We start from the raw sequence: 27,516 nt of genomic DNA, 5'->3' as shown, positions 1-27,516 counted from the left end.
TTTTAAAGAGTGTCTTGGCTCTTGTCTTCATTTGCAGAGTCAAGTAGTATATATTAAAAAAAAAAAAGCTTCATTGAAATTTTATTGAATTTACAAATCATTTTGAGGAGAATTGACATCTTTACAATGTTGAATTTTCTTAATATAGAAGGTGGTATGGCTCTGTTTAAGTTTTTTTTTTCTGTTTAAGTTTTAAGCCTTTCCTTATAAAGTTTTATTTTCTTAATAAGATGATTGTATTCCTTTTGTGAAATTTGTCCCTGAGTTATTTTAAATTCTTTGTTCTTATAAATTACATTTTCTAATTGGTGATGTTATTGCTGAGTTTTTAATGGGCTTTTGAATCTTACAACCTTGCTGAATTTCCTACTAGGTCTGAATCTCTTGGCTCTTCAATGTAGATAATTATACTGTCTGGAAATTAGAACACTCTGTCTCTTCTAATCTCTCTTTTTTTTTTTTAATAAGTATTGTTAGAAATTCTAGTATGCTGTTGAGTGGTCGGCATGCTCTTAGTTTTATTTTAATAATTTATATTCAGCAGCTCTCAAATCAGCCTTCCCTAAGAAACCATACTCATTTCTTGCTCAGGATATGCTTATCAGATCTACAAAGAAAGAAAAGGCATACCTGAGATTTGTTTATATGTTTTTCTAGTTCAGAACGTAATCTTGGGCAGTTGAAATTTTAGTGTTCTGTTTTACTCATGTTTGGGGCTTGTTATATTCACAGTGCCTTTTATTATTTTTTAAAAATATCTGACTTGGGATGCCAGGCTGCCTCAGGTGGTAGAGCATGCACCTCTTGATCTCAGGATTGTAAGTTTGAGCCCATGTTGGGTGTAGAAATTACTTTAAAATAATATCTTTTTAAAAAATCTGACTTATGGGAAAATATTCAGGTTTATTTATTATTAGTATTCCTTAGCTTTTTTTCCAGTTGCCTTGCCAAATTAATATACTTTGTGTATTTTAAGAACGCATATTTGTGTTAGGAAGTGAATATGGGTAAAAACTATAGGCAAGTATTCTTTGTGCTGCTTTTACTCTTCCAGCATTTCTGTAAATATGAAATTATTTCCAAATGTGAAATTTTTTGAAATGTATTTGTTTGTAAAAGTAACGCATGCCCATGATCAGTGTTTAAAAGGATCCAGAACAAAGAACTGCAAATGACTCAATTTAAAGATGTGCAATAGACTTGAATAGACATTTGAAAAAGGAAGATAAGAGAATGGCTAGTAAGCATATAAAAAAGTGCTCAATATCTTTAATTACCAGAAAAATGAAAAATAGGGATGCCTGATGGTTCAGTAGTTGAGCATTTGCCTTTGTCTCCGGTCGTGATCCCCGGGGTCTTGGGATCAAGTCCCACATCAGGCTCCCTCACAGGAGGGAGAACTCTGCCTATGTCTCTGCCTCTCTCTGTGTCTCTCATGAATAAAAAAATAAATCTTTAAAAAAAAAAAAAAAACACTATGAGGTACCACTGCATCCCGCTAGCATGGCTAAAGTAAGATTGACAGCACCATATGATGAGGATTTGGAGCATCTGGAGCTCCATGCAGTGCCGCCGTGGGAATCTTTGGAAATGTCTGTAAGTTGTTTGTTTGTTTTAAGCATCCGTCCCTTGCCCAGCAATTCTGTGCCTAAATGTTTACCCACACGAGATGAAAACCTGTCCAGAAAAAGGTGTGTGCAAGAATGTTCATAGTAGCTTTGTATTCATAAGAACCCGAATCTGGAAATAATACAGATGTCCTTTCATAGGAGAATGGATAAACACATTTGTCTATATGAATACTGCTCTGTAATAACAGATAATAGCTTCTAATGCTGACTAGAGCATGCATGAATTTCCTTAACATTAGATACTGACACAAAAGAGTATATATTGTATGATTCCATTTCTGTAAAGGCCACGAATAGGCAAAAGTAATTTTTCATGATAGAAATAAGAACAGTCGGGGTACCTGGGTGGCTATGTGGTTGAGCATCTGCCTTCAGCTCAGGTCATGATCCCAGGGTCCTGGGATCGAGTCCTGCATCGGGCTCCTCGTGGGGAGTCTGCTTCTCCCTCTGCCTGTGCCTCTGCCTCTGTGTGTGTGTCTCTCATGAATAAATAAACAAAAATCTTAAAAAAATAAAAAATACAAGGGACACCTCTGTGGCTCAGCGGTTGAGTGTCTGTCTTTGGCTCAGGGCATGATCCTGGGGGCCTGGGATCGAGTCCTGCATCAGGCTCCCTACAGGGAGCCTGCTTCTCCCTCTGCCTATATCTCTGTGTCTCAATCTGTCTCTCGTGAACAAATAAATAAAATCAAAAAAAAAAAAAAAAAGAACAATCATCTCACTGGGGAGGGAGGGGTAGTATAGAGTCCAGGTTGACTAGGAAGGAGTACAGAGGGACTTGAGGGATGTTGGACATGTCCTGTATCTTGATAAGCATTTGTCAAACTCATCAGGTAGTATACTTACGATCTGTGCATTGTACTCTAAGTTATACCTCATTTTAAAAAGTAAGAGAAAGGACACAAGGGATATACAATTGATCCAGGGGCATTCCCCTTATATAAGTGCAATGTAATTATCACACTCAGGAATTTTACATTATTGCAAAAGTTTTTGTTTATTTATTCATGAGAGACACAGAGGCAGAGACACAGGCAGAGGGAGAAGCAGACTCCATGCAGGGAGCCTGATGCGGGACTGGATCCTGGAACTCCGGGATCACATCCTGAGCCGAAGGTAGATGCTCAACCGCTGAGCCACCCAGGCGTCCCTGTCATAACATTTTTAAATAAGGTTTCAGCAAGATCACTCATTACCTGTTATTTATTTTTTTAAGTTTCTTGATAGAAAATATCCTTGCAAAAAAAGAAAAAAAAAGTCTTGAGTCTGAGGGCATATTATCTAATGCCCATGATTCTCAGTAGCTGAGTTCATTTTTGTCAGAGGTCTACAGTCAGTGTTCAAAGGAAAGTTATGATATCAAATGTCTGAGGTTTATATGGAAAGATTAAGGATCTTAAAAAAGGCAGAATTAGAATCGCAGCTTTTGTTTTCATTTTCTCAAGTGTTTTTGTACTATTAGCTTCTTAATGAAAATATATGGCTTTGGAAATTTGGGGTAGTTTGAATTGCAAACAAGCGGGCAGTATTTGTTTAATTAAGATTTGTAGGGATCCATGGGTGGCTCGGTGGTTTAGCACCTGCCTTCGTGCCCAGGGTGTGATCCTGGGGTTCCAGGATCGAGTCCCACATCGGGCTCCCTGCATGGAGCCTGCTTCTCCCTCTGCCTGTGTCTCTCATAAATAAATAAAATCTTAAAAAAAAAAAAAAAGATTTGTAATCAACACCAGGTTCCCCTAACACTCTGGAAGAAATCTAAAGGAATGAAATTCTCTTTTAGTGACTAAGCTGTCAAAGAAGCATTTACCATTATAATTTTTTAAATGTTATTTTTTTATCTAAAAAAAAATACATGTTAATCATAGAAAATACCCCAAATCAAAAACAAAGTCCTCACAATTCTGCCACCTAGAGGTGCTATGATGGCTAACGCACATGAGGAGTGTTGTTGTCTTTGTGCATACAGGCTCACCTGATTTTTCTTTTTAAACAGATGAAGTAATCATACCATGTGAATGTTAACTGCGTAATTTACTTGCTGCATCATCAGTATTTCTCATGAAGTATTCTACAGCTTTATTTATTTATTTATTTATTTATTTATTTATTTATTTATTTATTTATTTATTTAGAAAGATTGTATTTGTTTATCCATGAGAGAGAGAGAGAGGCAGAGACACAGGCAGAGGGAGAAGCAGGCTCCATGCAGGGAGCCCGATATGGGACTAGATCCCCGGACTCTGGGATCACGCCCTGAGCCAAAGGCAGATGCTCAACCGCTGAGCCACCCAGGTGTCCCTCTACAGCATTACTCCAAATGACTGTCCGTAGTAGTGTTCCTTGATGGAAATTCTGGAATTATTGTTTTAAAACTTTTTTATTGTAGAAATGTAAGAGTAAAATGCAACATAAGTGTTCAGCTTAATGAATATCATAAAGTAAACACACTTGTACCTGCCACTCAAATTAAGACCTGGGGAGCGTGGCTGGCAGCCAGCAGCCCTTAATACCCTTTTCTACTCACAGCTCCTGTCTTCCCCCTGAAAGGTAGCTACTATCCTGACTGTTTCCAAGTTCTGTTCTTGCTTTTCTTTGTTGTTTCCCAGCTGTGTTTGCACCCCCAACATTGTAGGTTAGTTTGGCCTGTTTTTGGACTTCTAAAAAATGGAGTCATTACAGTATGCATTCTTTTGTGTCTGGCTTCTTTCACTTAGCATTTTGTTTTTCAGATTGATGTACATTGCTGTAGTGGCTGTAGTTCATTCATTTTTTATTGTACATTACCTTATTTTGATCTTACTTATGGGCACTTTGGTTGTTTATAGCCCAGGTTTTACAGATGTCACTGGCATAAATACTGAATGTGCTTCATGGTGTCCGTGTACTGGGGGTGCATGTATTTCTCTAGGAAATCCGTATGTAGGACTGACATTGCTGGATGTTTGTCCCTTCATCCATGCCAGATAATTCCAAACTTTTCTCATATGGTTGCATCCATTTTCAGTCTTTTTTCTCATCCTCATTAACACTACTTAGTATTGTTAACTTTAATTTTAGCCATTCTTATGGATGTGGTGATATCTCGGTGTGTCTTAATTTACATTATAATGTGTTTTCCATTGTCAGTAAGGTTAAATAGGTTTATGTGTGAATGTTGGCCATTTGGGTGTCCTGTTTGGTGCAGTGCTTATTCATGGCCTTCTGCCTATTCTTTTCCTGGGTTTCTTTTTTCTTATTGATTTATATAATCTAGATATAAGATCTTTATCAGTTATATGAATTACAGATACTTTCTCCAACTCTAGAGGTATTTTGCTCTTTTTTACTCCATTAATGGTGTCTTGTGCAGAACAGAGGATCTTAATTTTATTATAGTTCCATTGATCGACTTTCTCCTTTTAGGATTTCATGCTTTTCACATTCTGTGTAAGTCTTAGAAAAAGAAGTGTTGGGTTAAGAGGTTTTTAGATTTTCACTTACAGTGTACTCTGCCACTGGCAGTGCTTGAACCTTTTGATACCATTTTTCACAGTGTGGGCGCGATCCCCCCCTTTCCCAGAACCAGAGTTCTTTGTTCGTTAGTGAGTATTTTATCTTAGTTTGCTCCTGAGACTCAACAAATTTGTTGCATTATTTGATGCACATGGCAGCCACTAAGCATAATTCCAAGATTAATACTAAAAATATTCTTTAGCTTTTGATTCTGAGGAACATTTATAGCTGGTGGGAAAAGAGATAAAGATCTAAAAAATTGTTTTCTTTTTATTAATTTAAGTTAGCATGATTTGGGCTTAAATTAATGACAGCAAATTGATGAAGACTTAATATAATGGATCAAGGGATCCAGGAAATTGATGAGTTAGAATTCTGTAGATTTCTTTTATAAATTTCTAGTGTGTTTGTAAGAGGCAGAATCATGACTTGATCTACTTTTTTTTCCCACATACTTTCTTAAAGAAGACATCCTTACCCTGATTTACCTCTGCTTTTCCTCTCCCTGGCCCCCAATATTCATTCAGAGTCCTTCCTAATCTGCGAGGTGGGAGGTGTCTCCTTGATTTTCCCTGGGAATGGGTAGAGTTGAACTCACACTGCCACAGAGCCCTGGAAGAAGGAGCTTCCTTTAGAGGAGGAAATCTGCAACCCCTCCCCCCCCCCCTTCCAGTTTAGTTCACTGACACTTTCCTGGGCCTTTCATCACAGTCTAAGTTCTCCTCCTGCCTTTAGACTTTCCATTGCTGCCAGAATGAAATCCCTACAACTCACATCATGCCTCTCTCTGTGTGCCTTCAGAGACTCTCAGACAGAATCTTAGTCCCTCAGCACAGTGTCTCACCATCTGCCCAGCTGCTCGCTCTGCACTCTCACGCACCTAGTCCCCTGCTGAAATCTGCAGTTTCCTCGCAAGGAGAACATTGCTCATCCCGTTATCTAGAATACCCTCCTGTCTGCTACAGCCAAGCCATCTACCTGCTAGCTAATTTCCTTTAAAACTCAGCTTAAGCAGCACATCTCTTTGTAGGCCTTAGTTCCAATGCCCTCTTTCCTCCAGTTTACAGAGTTAGATGCCCCCTGTTCTGGACTGCCACAGCTCTCTATACCTCTGTTGCTGTGCTTTGTGTTGTAATTAATTTGATTTTCTTTCTTACTCAGTTGAGCCTCCTTGAAGGCAGAGGCCCGATTCCCCCTTCTTTTGCCTCCCCTCCTCCAAACTAGCATGGTGTAGCTTATAAGAGGTGCCCCATGAACATTTCCTGAGTGGACTGAATGTAAAATTATATATTTCATGATGTACATACGTAAAGAACTTGTGGAGAAAGAGATCAGTTAGAAAGGGTTTTAAGAACTTACCAGTGTTCTAAATCTCTCTTCTCCTAAAGCAGTGTGCATTTAGGAGTGACTGCTGTGCCTGTAGGATCTGTTGGGTTTTGCTCACCTGAGTTGTGCCTTGCTGTCACAGAAGGATGCCTTGCAGTGGTCTCGCAGTCCGGCTGCTGTGGAGGGAGAGGAGCCGGAGGACACAGCCGATGTGGAGAGCTGTGGGTCTAACGAAGCCAGCACTGTGAGCGGTGAAAACGATGGTAAGTACCCCTCACAGGATGGACCAAGAGCTTCACAGAGTTGCTGGCAACTAACCTTTATTTCCCTCTCTCCCAGTTTCTCTTGATGAAACATCTTCGAATGCATCCTGTTCTGCAGAATCTCAGAGTCGGCCTCTTTCCAATCCCAGGGACAGCTACAGGGCTTCTTCACAGGTAGGGAGGAGAATTGGTGGCTAGGCTAGGGGTAGGTGAGGCCAGGCACAAGACAGGACTCTTCCTCTGTGGTTAACTATGTGTTTCTGGAGAGCAGAGCAAATCAGTGTAGTCTCCACCTTTTAGTACAGTTAAAAGTGGGCAATGGATCTGAGAGCAGAGTGGTTGGTTTTTTCCTCATTACCACAAATAGGTAGTTGCGCTCCTACTTCTGACAAACAGCGGCACCATCTAGAACACAGATACCACAGTGCAGAGTGGGGAACACTCGAGCTTGGGAGTCAGCACTTGGAATTATGGCCCTATTGCTTGCTAGCTTTGGTGCCTTGGGCAAATTCCTTATCTGTAAAACAGGGTGACAATACATTCCATTCTGCTTGGGGTATTGAGCACAGTGGCCAGCACCTGGCTTAGTAACATGAGTCCATGCTGCTCTTGCCATTACCTGCCTGAGCTGGTTGAATGTAGAGACCAAATGGTGGTAGAGACATGGTGGAGAGGGACCGCTTTTGTGGCCCTGTAGGTGACTCAGGCTCCTTTTGGAATCCCTTGGGCATCTAGGCAAACAAGCAAAAGAAAAAAACTGGGGTGATGCTGCCGCGAGTTGTCCTGACTCCTCTGAAGGTAAACGGGGCCCACGTGGAATCGGCGTCAGGTATGTGCAAACTTGTGATATGATGCTCCTTTCTCAGGTCTTGGGGCCTTGCCCCCTCTGGCAGCAGTGTCTGACCTAGGTGACGTGGTGCCCGTTGAGCCAGGAGGCCCTCCCAGTGGGCAGCACACTGTGGTGGTGAGGCCTGAGCTAGGTTCCGGTGCTGGGCTCTGCCGTGCACACCGCCCTTGGCCTCGCAGGGCGGTGTGAGGGTCTGATGAAAGTGTGCAGGTGCTTGGTAAAGGTGCAGTGCTGTGCAAACTAAGATGGCGGTTTGGCGTTCTTATGGGATATGGTAAAGCCAGACCGTGAGGTGGTGATCTCTGACAGCCCAAGGTTGGGCCACGGAAGCACCCGCTATTTCTGACAGCGTCTCAGGGAGAGCTGGGAGAAGTAAGCTTGTCTGAGAGCCCTGGGCGCGGCGGGTGATGCTCTTGACCAGTGGAATGCTGTGCCTTCAGGGTTCTCGGGCCGCCACGCCGATGGCGAGAGCGGCAGCCCGTCCAGCAGCAGCAGCGGCTCTCTGGCCCTGGGCAGCGCTGCTACTCGTGGCCAGGCCGAGGTCGCCCGGGACCCTGCCCCGCTCCTGAGAGGCTTCCGGAAGCCGGCCACAGGTGAGTGGCTCGGCACTCATTTCTCTGCCTGTAAGGGGGGCCCCTGCAGGCCTAGTGAGAAGAGGACAATCTTCTGTTTCACTTCCTTTACCAGTTTATTTTGACTTCTTGGGTGGCCCTCTGTTTTTTTGTTTCTTACCTTGTATTTTGGTTATTTTACATGTAGATCTTCTCTGCTAGACTGTGAGGGAACTTCTAGGCAGAGATGGTGCCACATTGTTCCTTGTATGTCCCTGCAAGGGCATGGCCTGTGCCTGCCTTGGTACTGCTTAGTAAGTGTTTGGGTGAGTGAAAATTGTTTCTGAGCTGCTCAGGGAGGATTCCAGCATCCGTTTTCTCTCTTTGGTAGCATCCTGCCACATTTATTCTCAACATCCAAAGTTTTGGTTAGGCACCCTTTTTTCTAGCCTGGTCAGAATGTTGAACAGAAGGAATCCTGTGTTGAACTTGGAGGTTGCAAGCAAATTCAGTAGCGTGCTCCTCCCACCCCTCAGTAGGGTTATTTGCAAGGCCAGTATGCTGTTTTCTAGTTTGGAATTTATTTCTCAAAACCCACATGCTGGTTATTTGTTAGATGGGCTACATGAAACCATTAAGACTAGCCTTGGCTTCTGAAAATTAGAATAAACCATTGCCCAAGTGAGAACTGGGTTTGCCGTCTTGCTGCTTTTCCAACTCATCCGTAGTGCTTAACGTCTCATAGGTCTCTATTCTTAGTGATTTTTTTCAAGTAAAAGTAACATTTACTGAGGTTTCTGTGAGAGATACTGATATCTCAGTGGCTTTAAACAGCCTAATACCTTTCTATGTGGAAGCATAGCTCTCTATCCCGTTCCAGGGAAGGCTTCTGCAGAGTTTCTTGTAGTATTCCAACTAGATTTGCTTTTAGACAGCTTCCATCATTTCTCCAGTTGGCTTTGAGGAGCCTGTTCTCCAGCTTTGGAGGGAAGCTCACAGCCTGCCCCCTTGTCTGTTTTTCTTTGGGAAGAGCGTCCTCTTCAGCCTGTGTCACAGCATGGTACAGAGTCTTGTCTGAGAGGATGCAAGCCCAAGTGTTCTCTTAGGTTTGATGGCAACGACAGTTACCTGAAGAGGATAATTGTGACGTGTAGGTTAGAGTGGACTGGATGTATATGCAGATAAGTTCTGGGTAGTTTGGGTGCTGCCACTAAAATTTTTCCCTCAGTTGGCATTTGCTCTTTTGTTTTAAAAGCTGAAAATCTATACCTTGCTTCTTGCTGCTTTAAAATCACAGGTCAGATGAAGCGCAACAGAGGGGAAGAGATAGATTTTGAGACGCCTGGGTCCATTCTTGTCAACACCAACCTTCGGGCCCTGATAAATTCTCGGACCTTCCATGCCCTGCCAGCCCACTTCCAGCAGCAGCTCCTCTTCCTCCTGCCTGAAGTGGACAGACAGGTGCAGATGGGTAGCCACCTCTTTGCCTCTCTTTGGGTGGGCTTCTGTTCCCTTTCTGAGTTTCTTTATTGTGCTTTTTGCCTTGATCCTTCTAGGTGGGGACAGATGGCCTATTGCGTCTCAGCAGCAGCGCACTGAATAATGAGTTTTTCACTCATGCAGCTCAGAGCTGGCGGGAACGCCTGGCTGATGGTGAGTCGATGTTCTCAGATGGCTTGAGAGGTACCTGCCATGTGTGGTGTCACTTGTCCTTGGTATTTAAAACCCAGGCATTCATTTTGTACCAGTCTCTTTACTTTCTTTTCAAGGTGTATTTATTATAAGGCAGGCTTTCCTCACAATGTTGTTGAATGTGGTGGGTGTTAATGTGCTTTAAAGAAGGTACAGAGTATTTGGGCTTTGCTATTTTGAGTGTATATATCCACCTGTCTCACTTCGTTGTCATTAGAGCTATCTATAAACTCCTGTTCTTTCCAGTAATCCTGGTGTTGTCTGGATAGGTGGAGGAAAGTGCGCCGTGGCATTGACTTAAATGTTGAGCTTTACCAGGTGCTCTTTCTTTTTAGACATTGCCACTTGCAGTGGAGTGATTGTCAGCTTCTCTTAATTTTACGGGGAAGCTATGTGGGGAGTGTGCTGGGAGGTCCCCAAGACTCCCTCTAGGTTTGATGATTCACTAGGAGGACTCACAGGACTCCTTATGTAGTTTCATTCAGGTCTCATAGGACTTCACATGTAGTACTCTTGGCTGTGATTTATCACAGTGAAGGAATACAGAGCAAAATATGCAAAGGGAAAAGGCTCTTGGGGTCAAGTCCTGGGAAAGCAGGCGCAAGCTTCCAGAGTCCTCTCCCCGAGGAATCATACAGAATGTGCTCAGTTCTCCCAGCAGTGCTTTGTGATAGCACGTGTAAAATGCAATCTGCTGGGGAAGCATGTTAAGAGACTTGGTACCCGAGTTTTTTTTGTTTTTTTTTTGTTTGTTTGTTTGTTTTTTTAACTCAGAGTTGATCATGTGAGAAGCCTCTGCCTGGCACATAACCAGATTCTAGATTCCCCGAAGGAAAGCAGGTGCTCGCCATAAACCATCTTGTTTGTATAAACAGTTTAGGCACAGTGAGCCATTCATGTCAGTTAAGGGGGATGGGAACCCTCCTGAAATCCAAGCTCCCAGATGTCAGCCAAGGGCCAACCTTGTAAGCAGGCCTTTCCAAGAATAAGCCATCAGGCCTGCTCTATTAACCTTTTTCTGCACAGGGAGTAAGAATGGTTCTTTTATTTGTTTCTGTTTTGCTTTTTTGATCAATGTGTTGCTTGGTGTTGAATGACTGATTATCTGAGGAAAGAGTAAATTGCCCTCCCGATGGCCATGTTCTGTCATGACTATGAGCATGATGTGGCTCTGGAGGAGATAGCGAGCATGAAGGAGATAGGGTTAAAAAAAAAAAGCTCCACACCCACCAAAGTTGTGTGTATTTTGAATAGTCCTGATGTGGGACGCCTGGGTGGCTCAGCTGTTGGATGTCTGGCTTTGGCTTAGGGCGTGATCCCAGAATCCGGGATCGAGTCCCACATCGGGCTCCCTGCGAGGAGTCTGATTCTCCCTCTGCCTGTGTCTCTGCCTCTCTTTCTGCATCTCTCATGAATAAATAAATAAAACCTTTAAAAAGTAAAAGTCCTGATGTGGTGGAATGGCAAGATTTGGCTTTCCATAAGACAGACATTAGTATCCTGAATGCACACACTGTATTTCTCTTTAGGCGAATTCACTCATGAGATGCAAGTTAGAATCCGACAGGAAATGGAGAAGGAAAAGAAGGTGGAACAGTGGAAAGAGAAGTTCTTTGAAGACTACTATGGACAGAAGTAAGGCCTTTGGTGCTGCCAGTCCTGATCTGAGCTGTGGGGGGCAGAGAAGTAGATGATGTCTAAGTCATGGACACCAGCATGGGGGCAAGAACAGGGTGGCCGGGGTGGCTTGCCTGGCTTGTTTAGCTTAACGCCATTCATAGAAAAGCCTAACATATGTTTTTCTGTGGGTAGTGCTGTGAACCACGCAGATATATTTTGTTCTGAAATATCTAACATCTAAAATAAAATAGGCATGCTTCTCTGCCCTGTAACTAATGGTGTGAATTTGGTTTGCAGATTGGGTTTGACTAAAGAAGAGTCATTGCATCAGAACGTGGGCCATGAGGAGGCTGAAATCAAGAGTGACTTGTGTGTCCCAGGAGAATCAGCACGGCCGCAGCGTGGTCCAGCCACCCGACAGCGAGATGGGCATTTCAAGAAACGCTCTCGGCCAGATCTCCGAACCAGAGCCAGAAGGAATCTGTACAAAAAGCAGGAGCCAGAACAAGCAGGAGTTGCTAAAGACACACAGTCTGTGGCACCAGACATCCCCCTCTACAAGGATGGGGAGGCTAAGAGTGACTCAGCAGAGGCGGGCAGTCCTCACCTGCCTGGCTCGGCCTCTGCAGCATCTGACCCAGAAAGTCCCGAATTCCTGACCCAGCCTGTGGCTTCCCGGACCCAGACCGATCCAGGTGACTTGGCACATGCTTCCGTGTCTCCAGACAGGATTCCCAGCTTGCCTCAGGAGAATGCGGATCAGGAACCCAAGGATCAGAAGAGGAAGTCCTTTGAGCAGGCGGCCTCTGCATCCTTTCCCGAAAAGAAGCCCCGGCTTGAAGATCGTCAGTCCTTTCGTAACACAATTGAAAGTGTTCACACCGAAAAGCCACAGCCCACCAAAGAGGAGCCCAAAGTCCCGCCCATCCGGGTAGGAGGCTGTTTGATTCCTGGCTGTCCTGAGGCCAGGTTCCCTTCGAGGGTCAGGAGATGTGCAGAGCCCCTTTGCAGAGATAGAAGGCTCCGGGCGCTTGTGTTAATTATGTGAGAGTGTAGAGCCCTATACAAGAGAGCCATTCATGAGACTGACTTGATGGTCAGGGGGATAAGGTTCTTTTCTTCCTTGCTGCTTTGTTCACTCTGTTGAAGTTCTCTCTGGAGGTCAGAATCCTTTGGGATTTTTAAATCTTTTATTAGGTGGTGTTAGATTCTTTGTCCACTGACTCACACAGTTCCACTAGAAATTAAATTTAGAAGCATGGCATATGACAGCCCTTGAGCAGAGTCGTCTCAGAATGGTATGGTGTCACAGATGGCCGTTTTACTGCCGTTACTTCATTTTTAAAGATAATTATTTGATTCTCTAGGCCATGCTCCCTAAGTGATTAGAATCTCAGTTTAGCTGTACAGTTCTTATGTCAGATCACCCAGTCAATTAAAATTGTTTTCCAATTCTTCTCTTGCAGATTCAACTTTCACGTATCAAACCACCCTGGGTGGTTAAAGGTCAGCCCACTTACCAGATATGCCCCCGCATCGTCCCCATCACGGAGTCCTCCTGCCGGGGCTGGACTGGTGCCAGGACCCTCGCAGACATTAAAGCCCGTGCTCTGCAAGTCCGAGGGGCGAGAGGCCACCACTGTCATCGAGAGGCGGCCACCACTGCCATCGGAGGGGGGGGTGGCCCGGGTGGAGGTGGCGGCGGGGCCACCGATGAGGGAGGTGGCAGAGGCGGCGGCAGTGGTGATGGTGGTGAGGCCTGTGGCCACCCTGAGCCCAGTGGAGCCCCGGACACCCCTGGAGAGCGTGCGTCAGATCTACAGCGAACACAACTACTGCCGTCTTGTCCTCTGAATGGGGAGCATATCCAGGCTGGGACTGCTGTGTCCAGAGCCAAAAGAGAGGAACTGATTGCTCTCAGAAAGGAGGAGAGCTGCCCCCTGCAGAGGGTTCCAGATGTCCTCACAAGTGGGCTGGAAGTTGGGGCCTCCCAACTCCCCATTGCTCCCACTGGGGACAAGCCTTGCCAGGCTTTGCCCCTACTGTCCTCCCAAACCCCAGCCCCAGAGAGATTAGTTGAGCAACCTCCGTTGCATTTAGATGTTAGAACTGAACGTGAGTCTGGTACCACTTCCTGGGAAAGCGATGATGAGGATCGAGGACCCTCTCTTTCCGCGGAGAGTGGTCCTGTGCAATCTCTAGTGGGGGATGTTGTATTGGAAGGAGGACCTGGCCAGGCTCTAGACCGAGACAGTAACCCCAGCATGAAGGATCCTGTGAATGTGACTCCCAATTCTGCCAGTGAATCACCATTGGCTAATTGCCTGCAGGATAGACAGTATGATGAGGAATTAGGACTTGGTGATTCATCCTCACCCACAAGGGAAAGTGCTACTAGACAAGAAGACTTGACAACTGAGGCCCTAGTCTCTGATGGTGCTGCTCCTTGGGTGCCTGGCCTGTCAAAGCATGAGGCAGTGGGACAGCCTGAACCAGACTCTAGGGAACTTGTCCCATCTGTTGAGCCCCAGGCTGTGGAAGAGTGGGAGAAAGCTGCCCCCCTCATTCCTGCATTACCTGGGGAGTTGACAGCTGGGGAAGGGCTAGATCCCCCCAACCACTTCCCTTTGCTCTGGACAGTGCCATCTCGAGGGTGCACTGACCGTGCCGGCAGTGACCGCAAACCAGTGGAAGGTGAAAAGTTGAAAATCAATGGAGACTCTGAAGCACTGAGTCCTCATGGTGAGTCTACAGACACGGCCTCTGACTTTGAAGGCCAGCTCTCTGAGGACAGCAGCGAGGCCGACCCCAGTGAGGCCACCATGGTAAAGAGAGCCTTGGTGGCAGACACAGATGAGAAACGCAATTGGAACCCCTCTGCCTCACTCTCCAAAGTGAACGGTGACCGGAGTCTGGTTACAAGGACAGACAACCTTGCTACTCCTCAGAGCTGGGTGTCTCGTGTATGTGCAGTCCCCCAAAAGATTCCAGATTCCCTGCTGCTGGCTAGTACTGAGTACCAGCCAAGGCTTATGTCGCTGGGCAGGGCTGGGTCCTCATTGGAGGCCACTAACCCACTCGTGATGCAGTTGCTGCAGGGTAACTTGCCCCTAGAGAAAGTTCTTCCTCCAGCCCAAGGCAGCGGCAAACCTGAATCCCCAGGACTCCCACTTATGAAAGAGCAGAGCCTTGGCGGCTCCCTGGGAGCAGGAGCTTTGCAGGATTCTGCAGAAAACAGTTGTGCAGTTGGCAGGAGCAGCCCCCGTGCTATAAGAGCTTCAAAGGAGCCTCTTTTACCTGACAGCCATGAAGCAAGCACCAGTCTTGCCAGGCTAGAGCCCACCCATGCTCCTGGAGCACCCCAGAAGATTTCCAAGACAGTCCCAAGTCTAGACTCCCTATTTCCAGTGACAGAGCTGACGACTGCCTCTGGAAAAGTAGAAGAAGTGGATTCCAAAGAGCGATTCTCTACTGTTAGTTTGGAAGATCAGAAGGAAGCCGTTGATGCATCCCAGCGCAGTAATTCAAATGCTGCCCCAGGCAAAAGCCCAGGAAATCTCACTACCTCGAGAGACCCTTGTTTCTCTTCTCCAAATGCTATCTCCTTGGATCCTGATCAGACAGGTCGGGCCCTGGGTAATCAGAACAGTACTGGAGGCCAAGGGAAGAAGCTCTTTGGCCCTAGGAATGAGGCTGCAGCCCTTCAGTGCCCCAGACCTATGGAGCCAACACCACTGCCTGCTGATGCCCCTCGCAGTTTTCCCAGTAGGAAGTTGGGGCCAAGCAAAAACTCTGTGTCTGGTGGGGTACAGACCACCAAAGACTGGGCTCCAAAGCCACCGTCTGTCTCTGTTGGCAGCATCAAGAGCGAGAAGACTTTTGAGGGGGGTCCTCTCAAGGCAAATGCAGAGAACAGAAACGCCACTGGTCCTGGTCCACGGGAGTTAGTGGATCACTTGCAAGGGATGCCCTTTGTCCTTGATCTGCCCTTCTGGAAATTACCCCGAGAGCCTGGGAAAGGGCCTGGTCAGCCTCTGGAGCCTTCCTCCATCCCCTCCCAACTCAATATCAAACAGGCATTTTATGGGAAGCTTTCCAAACTCCAGCTAAGTTCCACCAGCTTTAATTATGCCTCCAGCTCCCCCACCTTTCCCAAAGGCCTTGCTGGAAGTGTGGTGCAGCTGAGCCACAAAGCAAACTTTGGTGCGAGCCACAGCGCATCACTTTCCTTGCAGATGTTCACCGACAGCAGCACGGTGGAAAGCATCTCACTCCAGTGTGCGTGCAGCCTGAAAGCCATGATCATGTGTCAGGGCTGTGGTGCGTTCTGTCACGATGACTGTATTGGACCCTCAAAGCTCTGTGTATTGTGCCTTGTGGTGAGATAATAAATTATGGCCATGGGAAAAGTTGTATATTTAGTGTGTGTATTTTGATAATGATTGATCTTATACCTGTATACAGAATATCATTGATATAATAGACTCTGTTTCTCTAAGCAAGAGCACTCTTGCCCTTCCCTAAAATTTGTAGTGCTAAAGCCCCTCTGTCACTCACCAACTCTTCTGGTCTTGCTGGAAGGGTTTCCTGCCTGGCAACTCATTAGGCTGCCCAAGGCCGGCTGGCCAGCTTGAGCTCTCATGCCGACAGAGCCTGGTATGGCGTGGGGAGCCTACCTTGACACCCAGAGGGACTTGCAACTGAAGAAAGAAGGTTGTGTTCTCCATCAGGGGAACTAACCTACGTGAACTGAGTAGACCTGCCAGTCTTCCACTGCCCCCTCCCTGCCATCTTCCCTTCTGCTGCTCCGCCTGGGGGAGTTCATGGCTGGGGAAGCCCTCACAGGGTTAAAGTAACTCCCAGCAGTGCCCACCAGGGGGCCCAAGCACCTGCTCACCTCAGGGGCACAGTTCAGTCACTTGCTATTTGACAGGAGCCAGTTTGACCTTTGTTTCTGTTGCTGAAGCAAATTTGGGACTTTCCTGTCTCGGTACCATTCACTGGCCCGCAGGAGCTTTTGAAACCTTGAATAGACTTGCTTGGACAATGGGGTTGGGCATAGGGTTGTCTTTCCTCTTAAAATGCCATCTGTAGACCTTGTAAGTCAGATGTCCAGATGTTTGGCAGGTGAATTCCTCTGCTTGACACCCTCCCTGTCACTTTGGACTCAGTGGGAGTGGGCATCTCCACGCACCTGTGTATGTGAAAGTCATTTTACATTTCAAAGCAGTGTGTGTTTCTTATTTTTATATTTTTAACTCTTTATCCTTGGATGTATAAAGTGAACTTTTTGGCTTCTGTAAGTATGCTCTATGCACCTCTAATGTTTTATCATGTATTTATATGTTGTACACAGTACTGGCCGATTCTGTAAATGGATGTATTGTACAGAGAACACGAGTGTCTCTCCCTTATTATTCGTCTCCGGCAACATCGCATTAAAGTGGTGTGCTTCTCTGCCTGAGTCAGAGCCACCACCCGACAGGAGGGTGCAGCAACTGACTTGGGATCTGCCAACGTGGCCCAGTGCCCTGTCCTGGTTGCCCAATGGACCTGCTGTGGCCCGTAGAACCACAGCCAGCCCACCTGCGCTCTGCTGAGCAGATGTGTCTCACCTCATGTCTCTTCTCTTCTGACCTTCCACTGGCTTCTCGCTGCCATATGTGATAAATCACCGCCACCAGTGTTAAGTGCTCTGAAGTCAAGGGTGAGTGCCCTGGGCAGCCCCAAGCAGGCATTCCAGATGTGGCTCCAGGGTTACCACCTTCAATACCTGGGACCATTTGGTGTTCTTTTGATAGCAGGTTGGGGCAGAAAGCCACACCTGTTGCCTGCTTCTCTCACTACACACTCCCAGCACGTAGACATCTCTATAGTTATCTTCCCTCGCCTTGCTCCCCACCTTCTTACCCCTCCACTCGTGGCAGAGTTGAGAGCCCTCGTTTGATTTCCATCTCCCTGTATGAGTGCTTCTGTGTGAAGTAGAAAATTGGTGTGACCTCAGCAAGTTTCACCCAAAAGACCCCCGTCCCACCCCACCTCATCCACTGTGGCATTTTTGTCATCTAAAGCGTGAGAAGGTGGCAGTCACGTAGTGATGTAAATGCAGTATTGGTCAAGTCCAAGTTGTCAACTTTAATAATCTGTTTACCAAAGACCGGGAGCAGAGGCCCAGGTGTGTGTGATCTTCTGCTGTGACCTTTGGCGGCCTGTAGGCTATAGGCAGAAACTGGTCTGTTCCTTGGGGCTGCCCAGGGAAAGCACTGCTCTTGTATGTCTCTTGTGGTTTCGGAAAAATAAACCTGTACAGCCTGCGCTTGTGGTCTCCGTCGTCTTGTGTGGCCGCCCAGCTGAACTGGGAAAGAAGGCCAGGAATACAGAAGGGGCGCTGCAGGAGCAAACACCGGCTCACTTCACCTTAGCTCCAGAGCCTCTGTCCTTGGTCTGGAAGCTCTTCTTCTGTGAGGTTAGTGCTAAAAGCCTGACTTGCTGTTTTTTCCGCTGGTCTCTAGACTCTGAGTGTGATGGTATGGACTGAAAGAAATCTTAATGAGAGTGGTGAAGGTGCTCCTCCCAGCCACCCTAGTGAGACACCCTGCCAAAGAGATTCCTGATGGCAGGTGATCTGTGGGGGTGGTGACCAATTCCAACCTTAAAACCCCTGTAAACACAAGTGCCTCTCTGCACTGAGGGTGACAGCCTGCAATCCCCGGACTTCTCTGAAGTAACTACATGCATGATTCTGTGCTTATCAGGAACTACCTTAGCATGAAAATAAGCCAAAGGTAAAACATGGTGGAAGTACAGATTCATTAAAATCTGTATCTGTTAACTTGTTTCCTGTGAATGGGTGAAAGTAGGCTTTATCTGTGGTGGGATAATGCCCTTCTGTCCTGCTGCTGTTGATGGAAGTACAGCTGGAGAGGTTTGGTTAGATGGCTCTGTGGTGACAGGGCAGCCTCCGAGTGGGGACGCTGTGTCTGTATTTTTGTGCCGTCATGGCACAGTCCGTTCGCTCACTTCATGTGCATCTGCAGGAGCTTAGAATGCATTAGAATCCAGGGCTGGGACCCAATGTTGCAATTGAATCTTGTCAAGGAGGCAGCAGCGGATGGCAGATTTTGCGTGCAGGCCCTACTTCCTACCAGCTCTGTGGCCCAGGCAAGCCAGTCTCTCTGCTGGCACCTCCATCTCTGAATGGGGATTCATTAGCGCCTGGTGCACAGGAGGTGCTCCAGACTGTTAGCTTGCACCCAGCCAGGACAGTAGCTGCCTGGACTTGGAGTAGATATTGTGGCTCCTGCCACCTGCCTGACCCTCGCCCCACAGGGGGCCTGTGGGGAAGTGGGCCTCTCACCAGACATCTGGTTTTTGGTCTCACACTACAGTTGTTGAATATGTGGTCCTAAGTTTAGAGACTGAGTTCCTGGCAGGGGAGACTGTTTTACTCATAATCTCAAGGATGAGGAAACCTAATAACATTTCAGAATATGAAAAGGATTTTTTTTTTTATTGGCCTTGTGAACATCAAGACTGTTTTATGCCCATCCTGTTCTTAAGGAAGTCAGATCCTGCTTAACGGGTGTGTGGCGTGTGCTTAATAGAGTAGCCCGCTGATAATCAGGGGCCTCGGGATCAAAGCATCTGCCTGCTTGCCTCCCGAGAGGAGGTGGCATCAGCTATGTTGCCCTTATGTGCAGGTACCATCTAAACGGATGGGGAAAGTGACCTTTGTGACCTTGGAGACTAATGCTTGGAACCAAGTGTTGACAGTGCCCCATGCTTCCTCTTGTTTCCATGCATCAGTTTGAAAGCCTGGACTAGCTACCAAAAGATGTAGATGAAAGCTCTATAAGGAAAATAAGAAAAATAAAAAAATTTTAAAAAATAAAATAAGAGTGACAAAGAGACAGCTGTTTGTGCAGTCAGTGGCTCATAACTCTTCTGGGAACACAAACTCCTTGGGAGAACCCAGCGGAAACTTCAGACCCTCTCCCCCAGGAATGCGCATCCACACTAAGTTGTGCAAACTATTTCAGAGGGCTCATCTGTACCTTAGGCAGCTGGGACCCCTCATTTAAGATCCCACTGACTGGTAATAAAACTAATAAAATCTGGGTTTATACAAAAGATCAAGGAGGGGAGAGAGGACTTTGTAAAGGATTCTTAGGTTTTTGGTAAACTGGGCTTCGCTAGTGCATCATAATTACTTTTATTTAAATTCAGTTAGCATAGAATATATTAGTCTAAAAGGTCGAGTTTTGAAAGACAGTGATTCATCAGTTGCATACAACACCCGCTGCTTATTACATCACGTGTGCTCTTTAATGCCCCGTTGTCACCGGGTTACCCCATCCGCCCACCCCTATCCCCTCCTGCAACCCTTAGTTTGTTTCCTAGAGTTAAGAGTCTGTTATGGTTTGTCTCCCACTCTGATTTCATCTTGTTTTATTTTTCCCTCTCTTCCCCTATGATTGTTTTGTTTCTCAAATTCTACATGAGTGAAATCGTATAATTGTCTTTCTCTGACTGACTTAATTCGCTTAGCATAATCCCTTCTTCATAATTTTAAAATTCGCTTATGTTCCTGTTCCCCCCTTCCTCTCCCTGAGTAAAAGGAGTTTTGCCTGTTTCATCACTGAATGTTTTAGTTCACTGTTCTGTTGGGGGCATTCCTATTGGATGTTGTCCTATACACTGTTAACAGTGGTCCTGGGGACCCATTTAAAGAAGCTAGGGGGGGATCAAGCAACACTGCTCTGCCCTTGAGTGATGTCTCTTCCTCCTCTTCCATGCCAGTGCTTCGGTCTTGGTCCGGTGGAGCTGCAGTGCTTCATCTGGAGGTAAGTGCTTTCCTGGCCAGCCAGCATGGTCCACGTGCAGCAGGTCTGGGCTTCAGATACGTTGTCCCAGGTTGTGGGGGTCTCATGGTCCCTCGTGATTGTTAGCAGTAGTACTTTTGGTAGGACAGGCGTTGTCAGGGTATCACTGAGGCATTGGTGTCCTTGGTCCCTATGTTGTGTGAGGAAAGGTGCGTAGCTGCTGTCTTTGGTTTTTAGGGTCCCTGCTACTCTTATGAACCTTTGCCCCACACTGGGTTCCCTGGGTGTGGTGGCTTCAAACTATCTCCCCTTTCTTTTTATCTGTTTTATCTATTTGGGTATTGTACAGAATTTCAGTTTTATTTATTTATTTAATTAATTTATTTTTAAAGATTTTATTTATTCATGAGAGACACACACAGAGAGAGGCAGAGACACAGGCAGAGGGAGAAGCAGGCTCCCTATAAGGAGCCCGATGTGGGACTTGATCCTGGGTCTCCAGGATCACACCCTGGGCTGTAGGTGGCACTAAACCGCTGCGCCACCAGGGCTGCCCAGAATTTCAGTTTTAAAAAGACCCTTCTGCCCTTAGAAAAATAAATGTTTAAAAAACTTCTCTGTAGGGGATCCCTGGGTGGCTCAGTGGTTTGGCGCCTGCCTTTGGCCCAGGGCGCGATCCTAGATTCCCGGGATCAAGTCCCACATTGGGCTCCCGGCATGGAGCCTGCTTCTCCCTCTGCCTGTGTCTCTGCTTCTCTCTCTCTCTCTCTCTCTATCATAAATAAATAAATCTTTAAAAAAAATAAAATAAACTAACGTGTAGTGTGTGTCTGTGTATCTGTACACACAGTGCACACACGCGTACCGTTTTAATAGTAAAGCTAACATTTATGCTTGTAATTCGCAGAATTGCTTTTAAACTCATGACAGATTTGCTTCCTGCCATATTCCTGTAAGTTTTCCTCAACTTTCCTCAAGGTTTAGCCTAAATGATATATGTAGGATGAAAAAAGGTCCGTGCACAAGCCAACAGCCCTTATTCCCCCTAGGTGGGTTCAGGAGTTTTGGGTCAAACGGAACATTGAGTGTGAAGGTTAAGGACCTGTCTCCCAAGCCAGCACTTAGGGGCCAGGGGCCGGTCTGTGTGAGCCTGATTTGAATGGGGTGAGGAGCTGCGTGCTGGAGCAGGGAGGGTGTGCGTCTGCAGGGGCAGCAGTGGGCACCCCTGGGAAGATGCCACCTGCACCTGCCACCTGACTATGAGTACCGGCAAAGGTTCGTTTCCTTCTCTTTCTAATGGACTGGGTGTCGTCATTTGAGAAAAGTTTTCTGAGGGCCTTCTGTGGTGGGCTAGCGCGCTGGCTCAGAAAGGTGGTCTACTGGCAGAGTGGCAGGGTCAGTGCCACCGTAAATAGATCTGCAGGGAAGATAGCTGGCTGGTGGGGCTGTTGAGAGGACACGGGAATGAAGCATCACGTTTGTTATTCAGTGTTTATTAAGTAGATTCAGTCTTATATATGATATACAGACTCAAAAGAAAAAGGATTCCACATACTTATGAAATCAGTGCATTTAGCAAGTAATACCATGGAGATAACAGCTCGATTAACAGCTCATTGGTCTTTTGTTAAGTGAGGGAGAGGGACTTGGCCTGTGCTAGAGTCATTCCACAAACAAAACAGAATTTAGTTGCATCACATAGAGAAGACACATTCTAAGAATTAAAATATTAAGCCACATTTACTGGAAAAAACTCACTATATAGAACACAAATAATTTTTATAGAGCATTGAGGAGGAAGTCCTCACCTGCTTAGAAGAGCCACGTTAAGTTGCATAGGTGCATATCTGTAAAAATATAATTTAGAGATGTAGCCGTTGATTAAGTAATAAAGAGTCACCTTTAAAAGTTGGTGCCATCCACAGTTTGCCTGAAGTGCCATATGCTGGCGGGCTGGAGCCCCCTGCCCTGCTCCGAAGAGCTGCCTCTAGGGGTGGAGGAGTGCTGGTATCGTCTGCACTGGAACATCGCAAAACCTCATCTCAGATAAGGTGCTCACGCTCAACCCTAAATCCTGGGCGGCTTGACCCTGAAGGTCATGCGAGTCCCCCTGACCTCCCCATTGCCAGGCTGCTGGGAGATGCCCGCAGGAACTGCCGCAAGGCCCTGCCTGAGTGAGCACCCCATGTCCCTGCAGGTGTGTACCAGCTCCGCTCTGACCCCTGCTCCTGACAGACCACACGACAGAGGCATGTGGGCTGTCTGCTGCACGGAGATGCTTCTGAGCTTAGAAAAGTATTTTTCAGCAAATCTTGAGTTCTACATGGTGTAGGGTTTTCGTTTTCATTTTTAGGTGGAAACATAGGTAAAAAGAGAGGTTTTTGTTTTGTGGCTTTGCTAAGCAGATGAGCTTACTGAGGTGCACCTTCCTCCTCGAGCGAGTCTTGCAGAACACACGGGGACTGGGGCATCTGTACATGTAAACAGTACACTTTCACTGAGTCCAAAATTAGGAGCAAAAATACAAAGGTTCACATTGGTCTTAGGTAGATACAGGCGAAAAAGGATTGAGCTGTTTAGCTCAGAAACAACAAAAACAAAGTTTCTAAAGCACCACTAAATTATATAAAAATCAGACCATGGACGGATTGAAACTGGTATTCTGGTGAAATACTTTACTATCTTGTAAAAAGTTTTACAAAAAATTACAAATTAAAAGTATCAACCCTCTGAGTTCAAAGCAGCATTTTGAAAATGAACTGGTAGTTAATCCTGTAACCACCCCTGGAGTCATAAGTGGCCCTTGGGAATAGGGATGGCTGGGTTCCACCTGTTTAAAATCCTTGAAAACCTTGCGAGCCCTCTCCTGTCCCCCTTCCCCTCCACGCTGTCCTTGGGTATCAACTGTACTGGAGGTGACGGTAAATGAATTTCAGACGGGTCACACCATTACTGGTCTACTAGAGGTCTCCCACAAAGACCAAATTCCCATTCCTCCTGATTCTACTCTTCTGCTGGAATTAGCCCCCTGCAAAGACTCTGGAATTGGTGTGTTCTACTCTGGAAGTGCCTTTTAGCTTAGGGATCCCCAGTGATGAATGTGTACCCTGAGGCCCTCTAAAAGAATTTCAAATGAATGGCTGCAGGGCAGGGTGTTGGAAGTTCCCTTTGGGAGAAGGCAGTCCCTGGGGTGAGGGTGAGGGTGGGACAGCAGTGAGCCAGGTCCACCAGAACCAGCTCTTTGGTGCTCCCCAAGTCAGGAGGAGTGGGGAGGGGTTGAAAGCTGCATCTTTGAAAACAAAAGCAAAACACAACAAGTTCCCTGACTGAACTAGCTAATGGAGTCCTGTTTCCACATAGCGACTTGCTCCTGATTCTGCCGTCACCAGGGTTTCGGGTGTAGCTTCACAGGCAAGGAGTCCACCCAAGTGGGGTCACTGTGACACAATCCACTTGTCCTGGAGGGGCTGCAAGGAGCCCCGGCCCATGTGGCTTTCCTCTCACACCAGTGCGCCTGAGCTCCCACCCCACGCTAAGGCAGGCTGAGGTGGTCAGCTCAGAAAAGTGGGACTTCACACTGTGGCTTCTCCTGATCTTTACCTGTAATCTCTTGCTTGTGGGTGGTGGCAGTAGCCCCTCCCAAACCCTCCTCTCTCCTGTCTGTGAGGAAAGCACAGCATCCGTGCCTGGCCTGGGGCCTGCCTCTGGGAGGGGTAATGACAAGCAATTGGTATCAAGAATTCTAAGGCGATTGTCTCTGCCAGTTTTTAAGATTCTCACAAATTGCCTGGGGTAACATTTTGCAAAAGACCTACTGATTACTTTGTAGTATTGTTCACACACAAAAATAAATATTTACACAAGTTGAACCATCCGGTTGTAGCACTGAGCAGGTGGGGGCTGGACTTGTGGATGGCAGCGGTGGGGTGACAGGCCTTGGGCACGGGAGCTTGTGCTGTGCTAAGGGGGAGTCTTGGGTGTCCTGGCCCTGACCGGAGGCCTGGAGATTGGTCAGATGGAAGGCAGAGGTGGTGTGGCTGGGTGGGGTATTGGAGGCCACTTGAGAGAGGAAAGACCACCCCAACTACTAGGGGCTGGAAGTAAGCACGAGGTGCGGCACCCTACCTTTCAGAGCTCTGGCTCCAGGGCCCGCAGATGGGGCGTGGATGGAGGCGGGGTGGGGCATCCGCAGGAGCCCCTCCCAGGCCCTCCTGAGGGTGGTGAGGGAGGCAGGAAGCTGCAGAAAGCTCGTTTGGGAGGGGTACCTGCTCTGGGGCCGAGTGGCCGTGGCTGTCCTAGGATCCACGCAGCCGGGGCTCCCCTGGGGCCTCTTTGCTCTGAGGGAGGAAAGGCAACAGAGGGCTTCTGCCAGCATGGGGCAGGGGCGGGCAGCAGAGAGCTGCTGCCATGGCTACGGAGTGTTGCATGGAGAGGCCCCATGGGCCTTCTGAGGTCTGGGTGAATCCCTGGTTTTAGCAGCACTGGTAGGTATTGCACTGAGCAAGAGGAAGTGCCTATTGGGGAGGAAGGAAACCAGGCCAGCCTTTTCTTTTTGCCCTTTTTCACACTCCAGGGATTATAGGTTTCTTCAGGACTGGCCCCTCCAGAAGGGCAGGTCCTAGCAGAGCCCAAGTGGCTTCTCCACTTCTACTGAAGGTCCCTTTACTCCAACCGCAGGGGGCAGGGGACAGGAGCTGCAGTCCCACCAGGGGCTCACAGCTGCTTTTCCTATTTGGTGGCTGCCCGACAGCTGGGGGCCCTTCCCGGCAGGCATCTGAGGGCCCTGGGCCTGTGTGGAGAGGTGTTCAGACCAGGCTCCCTGGGGTGGGGGACAGGTGAGGGCAAGGGCCCCGCGGACCAGCTGCTGTCCCCTGGCACTGTGTCCTGGTAAGCAGCCAGGAGGGCCGGGGCCAGGGCGCCGAGAGCCGCTGCTCATGAGGGTCAGAGCCCTCTGGGCTCCAGCTCCTGGCCAGCCCTCTGGACTTACCTCCCAGGCAGACACACTGTGTGGGGGAGTCGGGAGAGAGTCATTCAGAACGGGCTCAGGGCACATCTTGGGAAAAGCCCACGCTGGAGTGTGAGGTAGAAGACAGGTGGCCGTGTGACTCGGGCTTCTGTGGAATGGGGGTGGGGGAGCCATTTTTGTTTGTCTTTGCTTTGCATTGGGTGTGGGTGAGGTCCTCCGGCGCGGCGGTGGCGGTGCTGGGCGCTGGGAAGGACGGCCAGCCCGCGCCCGCGCCCGCCCCACCGCACCCCGCCCTGCCGGCCCCCAGCCCGCGCCAGTGTAGTGATATGGAATGTTAGGTCACAGGGATACATCCTTCTGATCAGACAGACACAGACTGGCAATCTGTACAAACACAAAATCCATTTTCAGAAAAATAAATTACTAAGGGGAGAGGAAGAAAGGGTCCACTTTGTTTTTCTCAATAAATATGCAATTCTGCTCACCTAAGACTTGAAAGGTAATTATCTGGGGGTGGGATTCTAACATCAGGGTCCACGAAGATGATTCTAAATAGAGCTGCGTCCCCAGCGCCTCGTCAGGCGTCCCCAGCGCCTCGTCAGGGGAGCCCCAGCCCTTCCAAAGCTGCCCCATTGGCCTCTTCCAAGCAGGTCAGAGCACCCGTGTGGTGAGATTCCAAAAAAAAAAAGTGTCCTTGTGCCCAAAGTCGCAGGTGCTTGGCGTGTGGCTAGAAACAGCTCTCTTGGATCCCACCTTGTTCAGAAAACAAAATGTACCAAGTGGTGAGGCAGGAAGCCGGGCAGGGACAGCCTCCTTTCCTAGAGTAGTGCGCTCCGGGTGCCGCGGCGTCAGTTCTGCTGCAAAATGAGGTTTTCTAGTTCGTCCGCGGAGCGTAGCAGGAAGGCAGCAGACTCTCGGTAGCCAGCGATGAGCTGCCGCACAGCACTGATCTCCGTGGGGCTGAGCTGGGCGGCGGGCATGGTCCTGCTGGTGCTGTTGCTGGAGGGCGTGGGTGTGGGTGTGCTGGAGGCCGTGCTGGCCCCGCCTTTCATGCTGAGGTCGGTGGGCCCTGCGGAGGGAAGAGCACAGGTGAGGGGAGCTGACACCTCCCGTGGCATCTGGGAGGTGCCATCGCCCTGGGCGTCGTCTGGGGGCGCTGGGGCCTCTCGGTGGCGGTAGTCCTAGCACCTAGGATGGGGTCTGGTACCAGCAGGTGAGGCGCGGGGTTCTCTATTAACCCCTGCAAGGAAGGGGGCCTTATTGTCGGCAGGTGGAAGCTGTGGAGGCCTGGAGGCCAGGGGTGAACGTGTGCGCGCTTCTTCCTTTGGGACAGGGTAGCACATGGCAAGGGCACAGGCTTTGGCCAGAGTGGGGTTCTGACTCCAGCTCTGGGGCCCTGCTCATACGTCTGCCGCTTTCTGAGGACTGTTAGGTAGGCAGCAGTCCCCTAGCAGGCACACATCCCAGCCCTGGTGGCCAGGTGAGGAGGCTGCACATCCCTGACTCACCTCGCGGTGGTAAAGCAGAGCTTCAAATGGGAGATGGTGATAGCCGAGAGGAAGTGTGGTCCTGACCATAAGAAGGGCTGCCGGTGTCTGTGCCCTACGTACAGCCACATGCTGTTTGTCCTCTGATAGGGTGACTGTCCAGGGAGAGGGTATTCAAGACGCTGCAAGTAAGCAGGCACCTGACACCCTGAGAGGCATGAGTGTGTGGAAAGCCCTGGAGCCCAGAGTGAAGGCACAGGAGACCAGGAAAAGAAACACCTGCGTGTGTGCCCAGACAAGGGAGGGGCTTCTGTCCAGGTGGAGAAGAAAGGCCAGGTGCCCTGCCTGACTGTGGGAGGGGTTGGGGCTAGGCCAGCCGGATGGTGACCATGCCCTGCAGGGGAGGGGCTGGGAGTGCCATGTGGAAGAAGGTGCTGTGGGTGCTAAGCCTGTTTCCGATGAGCCACAGCACCCAGAACCCCCCCTTCTTCTGAGTGAGGGGAAGGTACACGAGGGTCAGAGTGGTCAGGACAGGACTGCGGAGGGCAGTCTGGAGAAGTTCCCTTTGTCCTCAGAATGGTGGCAGCAAAAAAGGAGCCTCTGAAGTCTTTTGAAACATCCTAGGGGTGTGTGTGGCGGGGGACCACCAGGCCCTGTCTCCTCTTTGCCTTTCCCAGGCCCCTCCACGAGTGCATTGCGGGCTTTGCAATCAGGCTCGCCTGAATTCAGGGCCTACTCAGCCACTCCACAGGCAACTGTCAACAACCCTAAGCCTTGGAACAGGAGGAGGCTGCTGGGGGCACGGAGCCATGCCTGTGA

General features: G+C 48.2%; 2 protein-coding genes across 13 annotated transcripts in view; one reads left to right on the top strand and one right to left on the bottom strand.

Annotated features, from left to right (window-relative positions):
• ASXL1 (ASXL transcriptional regulator 1) overlaps positions 1 to 17,737 on the top strand; it is an 80,419-nt gene extending 62,682 nt beyond the window's left edge. Inside the window, exons 5-13 of one of the 2 annotated variants that reach the window (XM_041732485.1) lie at positions 6,592 to 6,712; positions 6,789 to 6,886; positions 7,448 to 7,541; positions 8,000 to 8,152; positions 9,408 to 9,571; positions 9,667 to 9,763; positions 11,332 to 11,437; positions 11,720 to 12,353; positions 12,889 to 17,737. In XM_041732485.1, coding sequence (XP_041588419.1) covers positions 6,592 to 6,712; positions 6,789 to 6,886; positions 7,448 to 7,541; positions 8,000 to 8,152; positions 9,408 to 9,571; positions 9,667 to 9,763; positions 11,332 to 11,437; positions 11,720 to 12,353; positions 12,889 to 15,810 — 4,389 coding nt within the window. In that variant the 3' untranslated portion in view covers positions 15,811 to 17,737. The remainder of the gene's footprint in view (positions 1 to 6,591; positions 6,713 to 6,788; positions 6,887 to 7,447; positions 7,542 to 7,999; positions 8,153 to 9,407; positions 9,572 to 9,666; positions 9,764 to 11,331; positions 11,438 to 11,719; positions 12,354 to 12,888) is intronic. The other variant, XM_041732486.1, reaches the window with a different exon arrangement.
• A 3,959-nt stretch (positions 17,738 to 21,696) lies between these two features.
• Positions 21,697 to 27,516, bottom strand: part of NOL4L (nucleolar protein 4 like) — a 131,007-nt gene continuing 125,187 nt past the window's right edge. For 9 of the 11 annotated variants that reach the window (XM_041732839.1, XM_041732835.1, XM_041732837.1 and 6 more), the window contains one exon: positions 21,699 to 26,279. In XM_041732839.1, the coding sequence (XP_041588773.1) occupies positions 26,059 to 26,279 (221 nt within the window). In that variant the 3' untranslated portion in view covers positions 21,699 to 26,058. Of the gene's footprint in view, positions 26,280 to 27,516 lie in introns of all 11 variants that reach the window. The other 2 variants (XM_041732831.1, XR_005984412.1) reach the window with 2 other exon arrangements.

Source organism: Vulpes lagopus, chromosome 18 (genome assembly GCF_018345385.1).
Source record: "Vulpes lagopus strain Blue_001 chromosome 18, ASM1834538v1, whole genome shotgun sequence".
In the NCBI taxonomy this organism is placed as follows: domain Eukaryota; kingdom Metazoa; phylum Chordata; class Mammalia; order Carnivora; family Canidae; genus Vulpes; species Vulpes lagopus.
The sequence above is the reverse complement of the archived record's forward strand: the minus strand, read 5'-3'. Positions and strand labels throughout refer to the sequence as shown.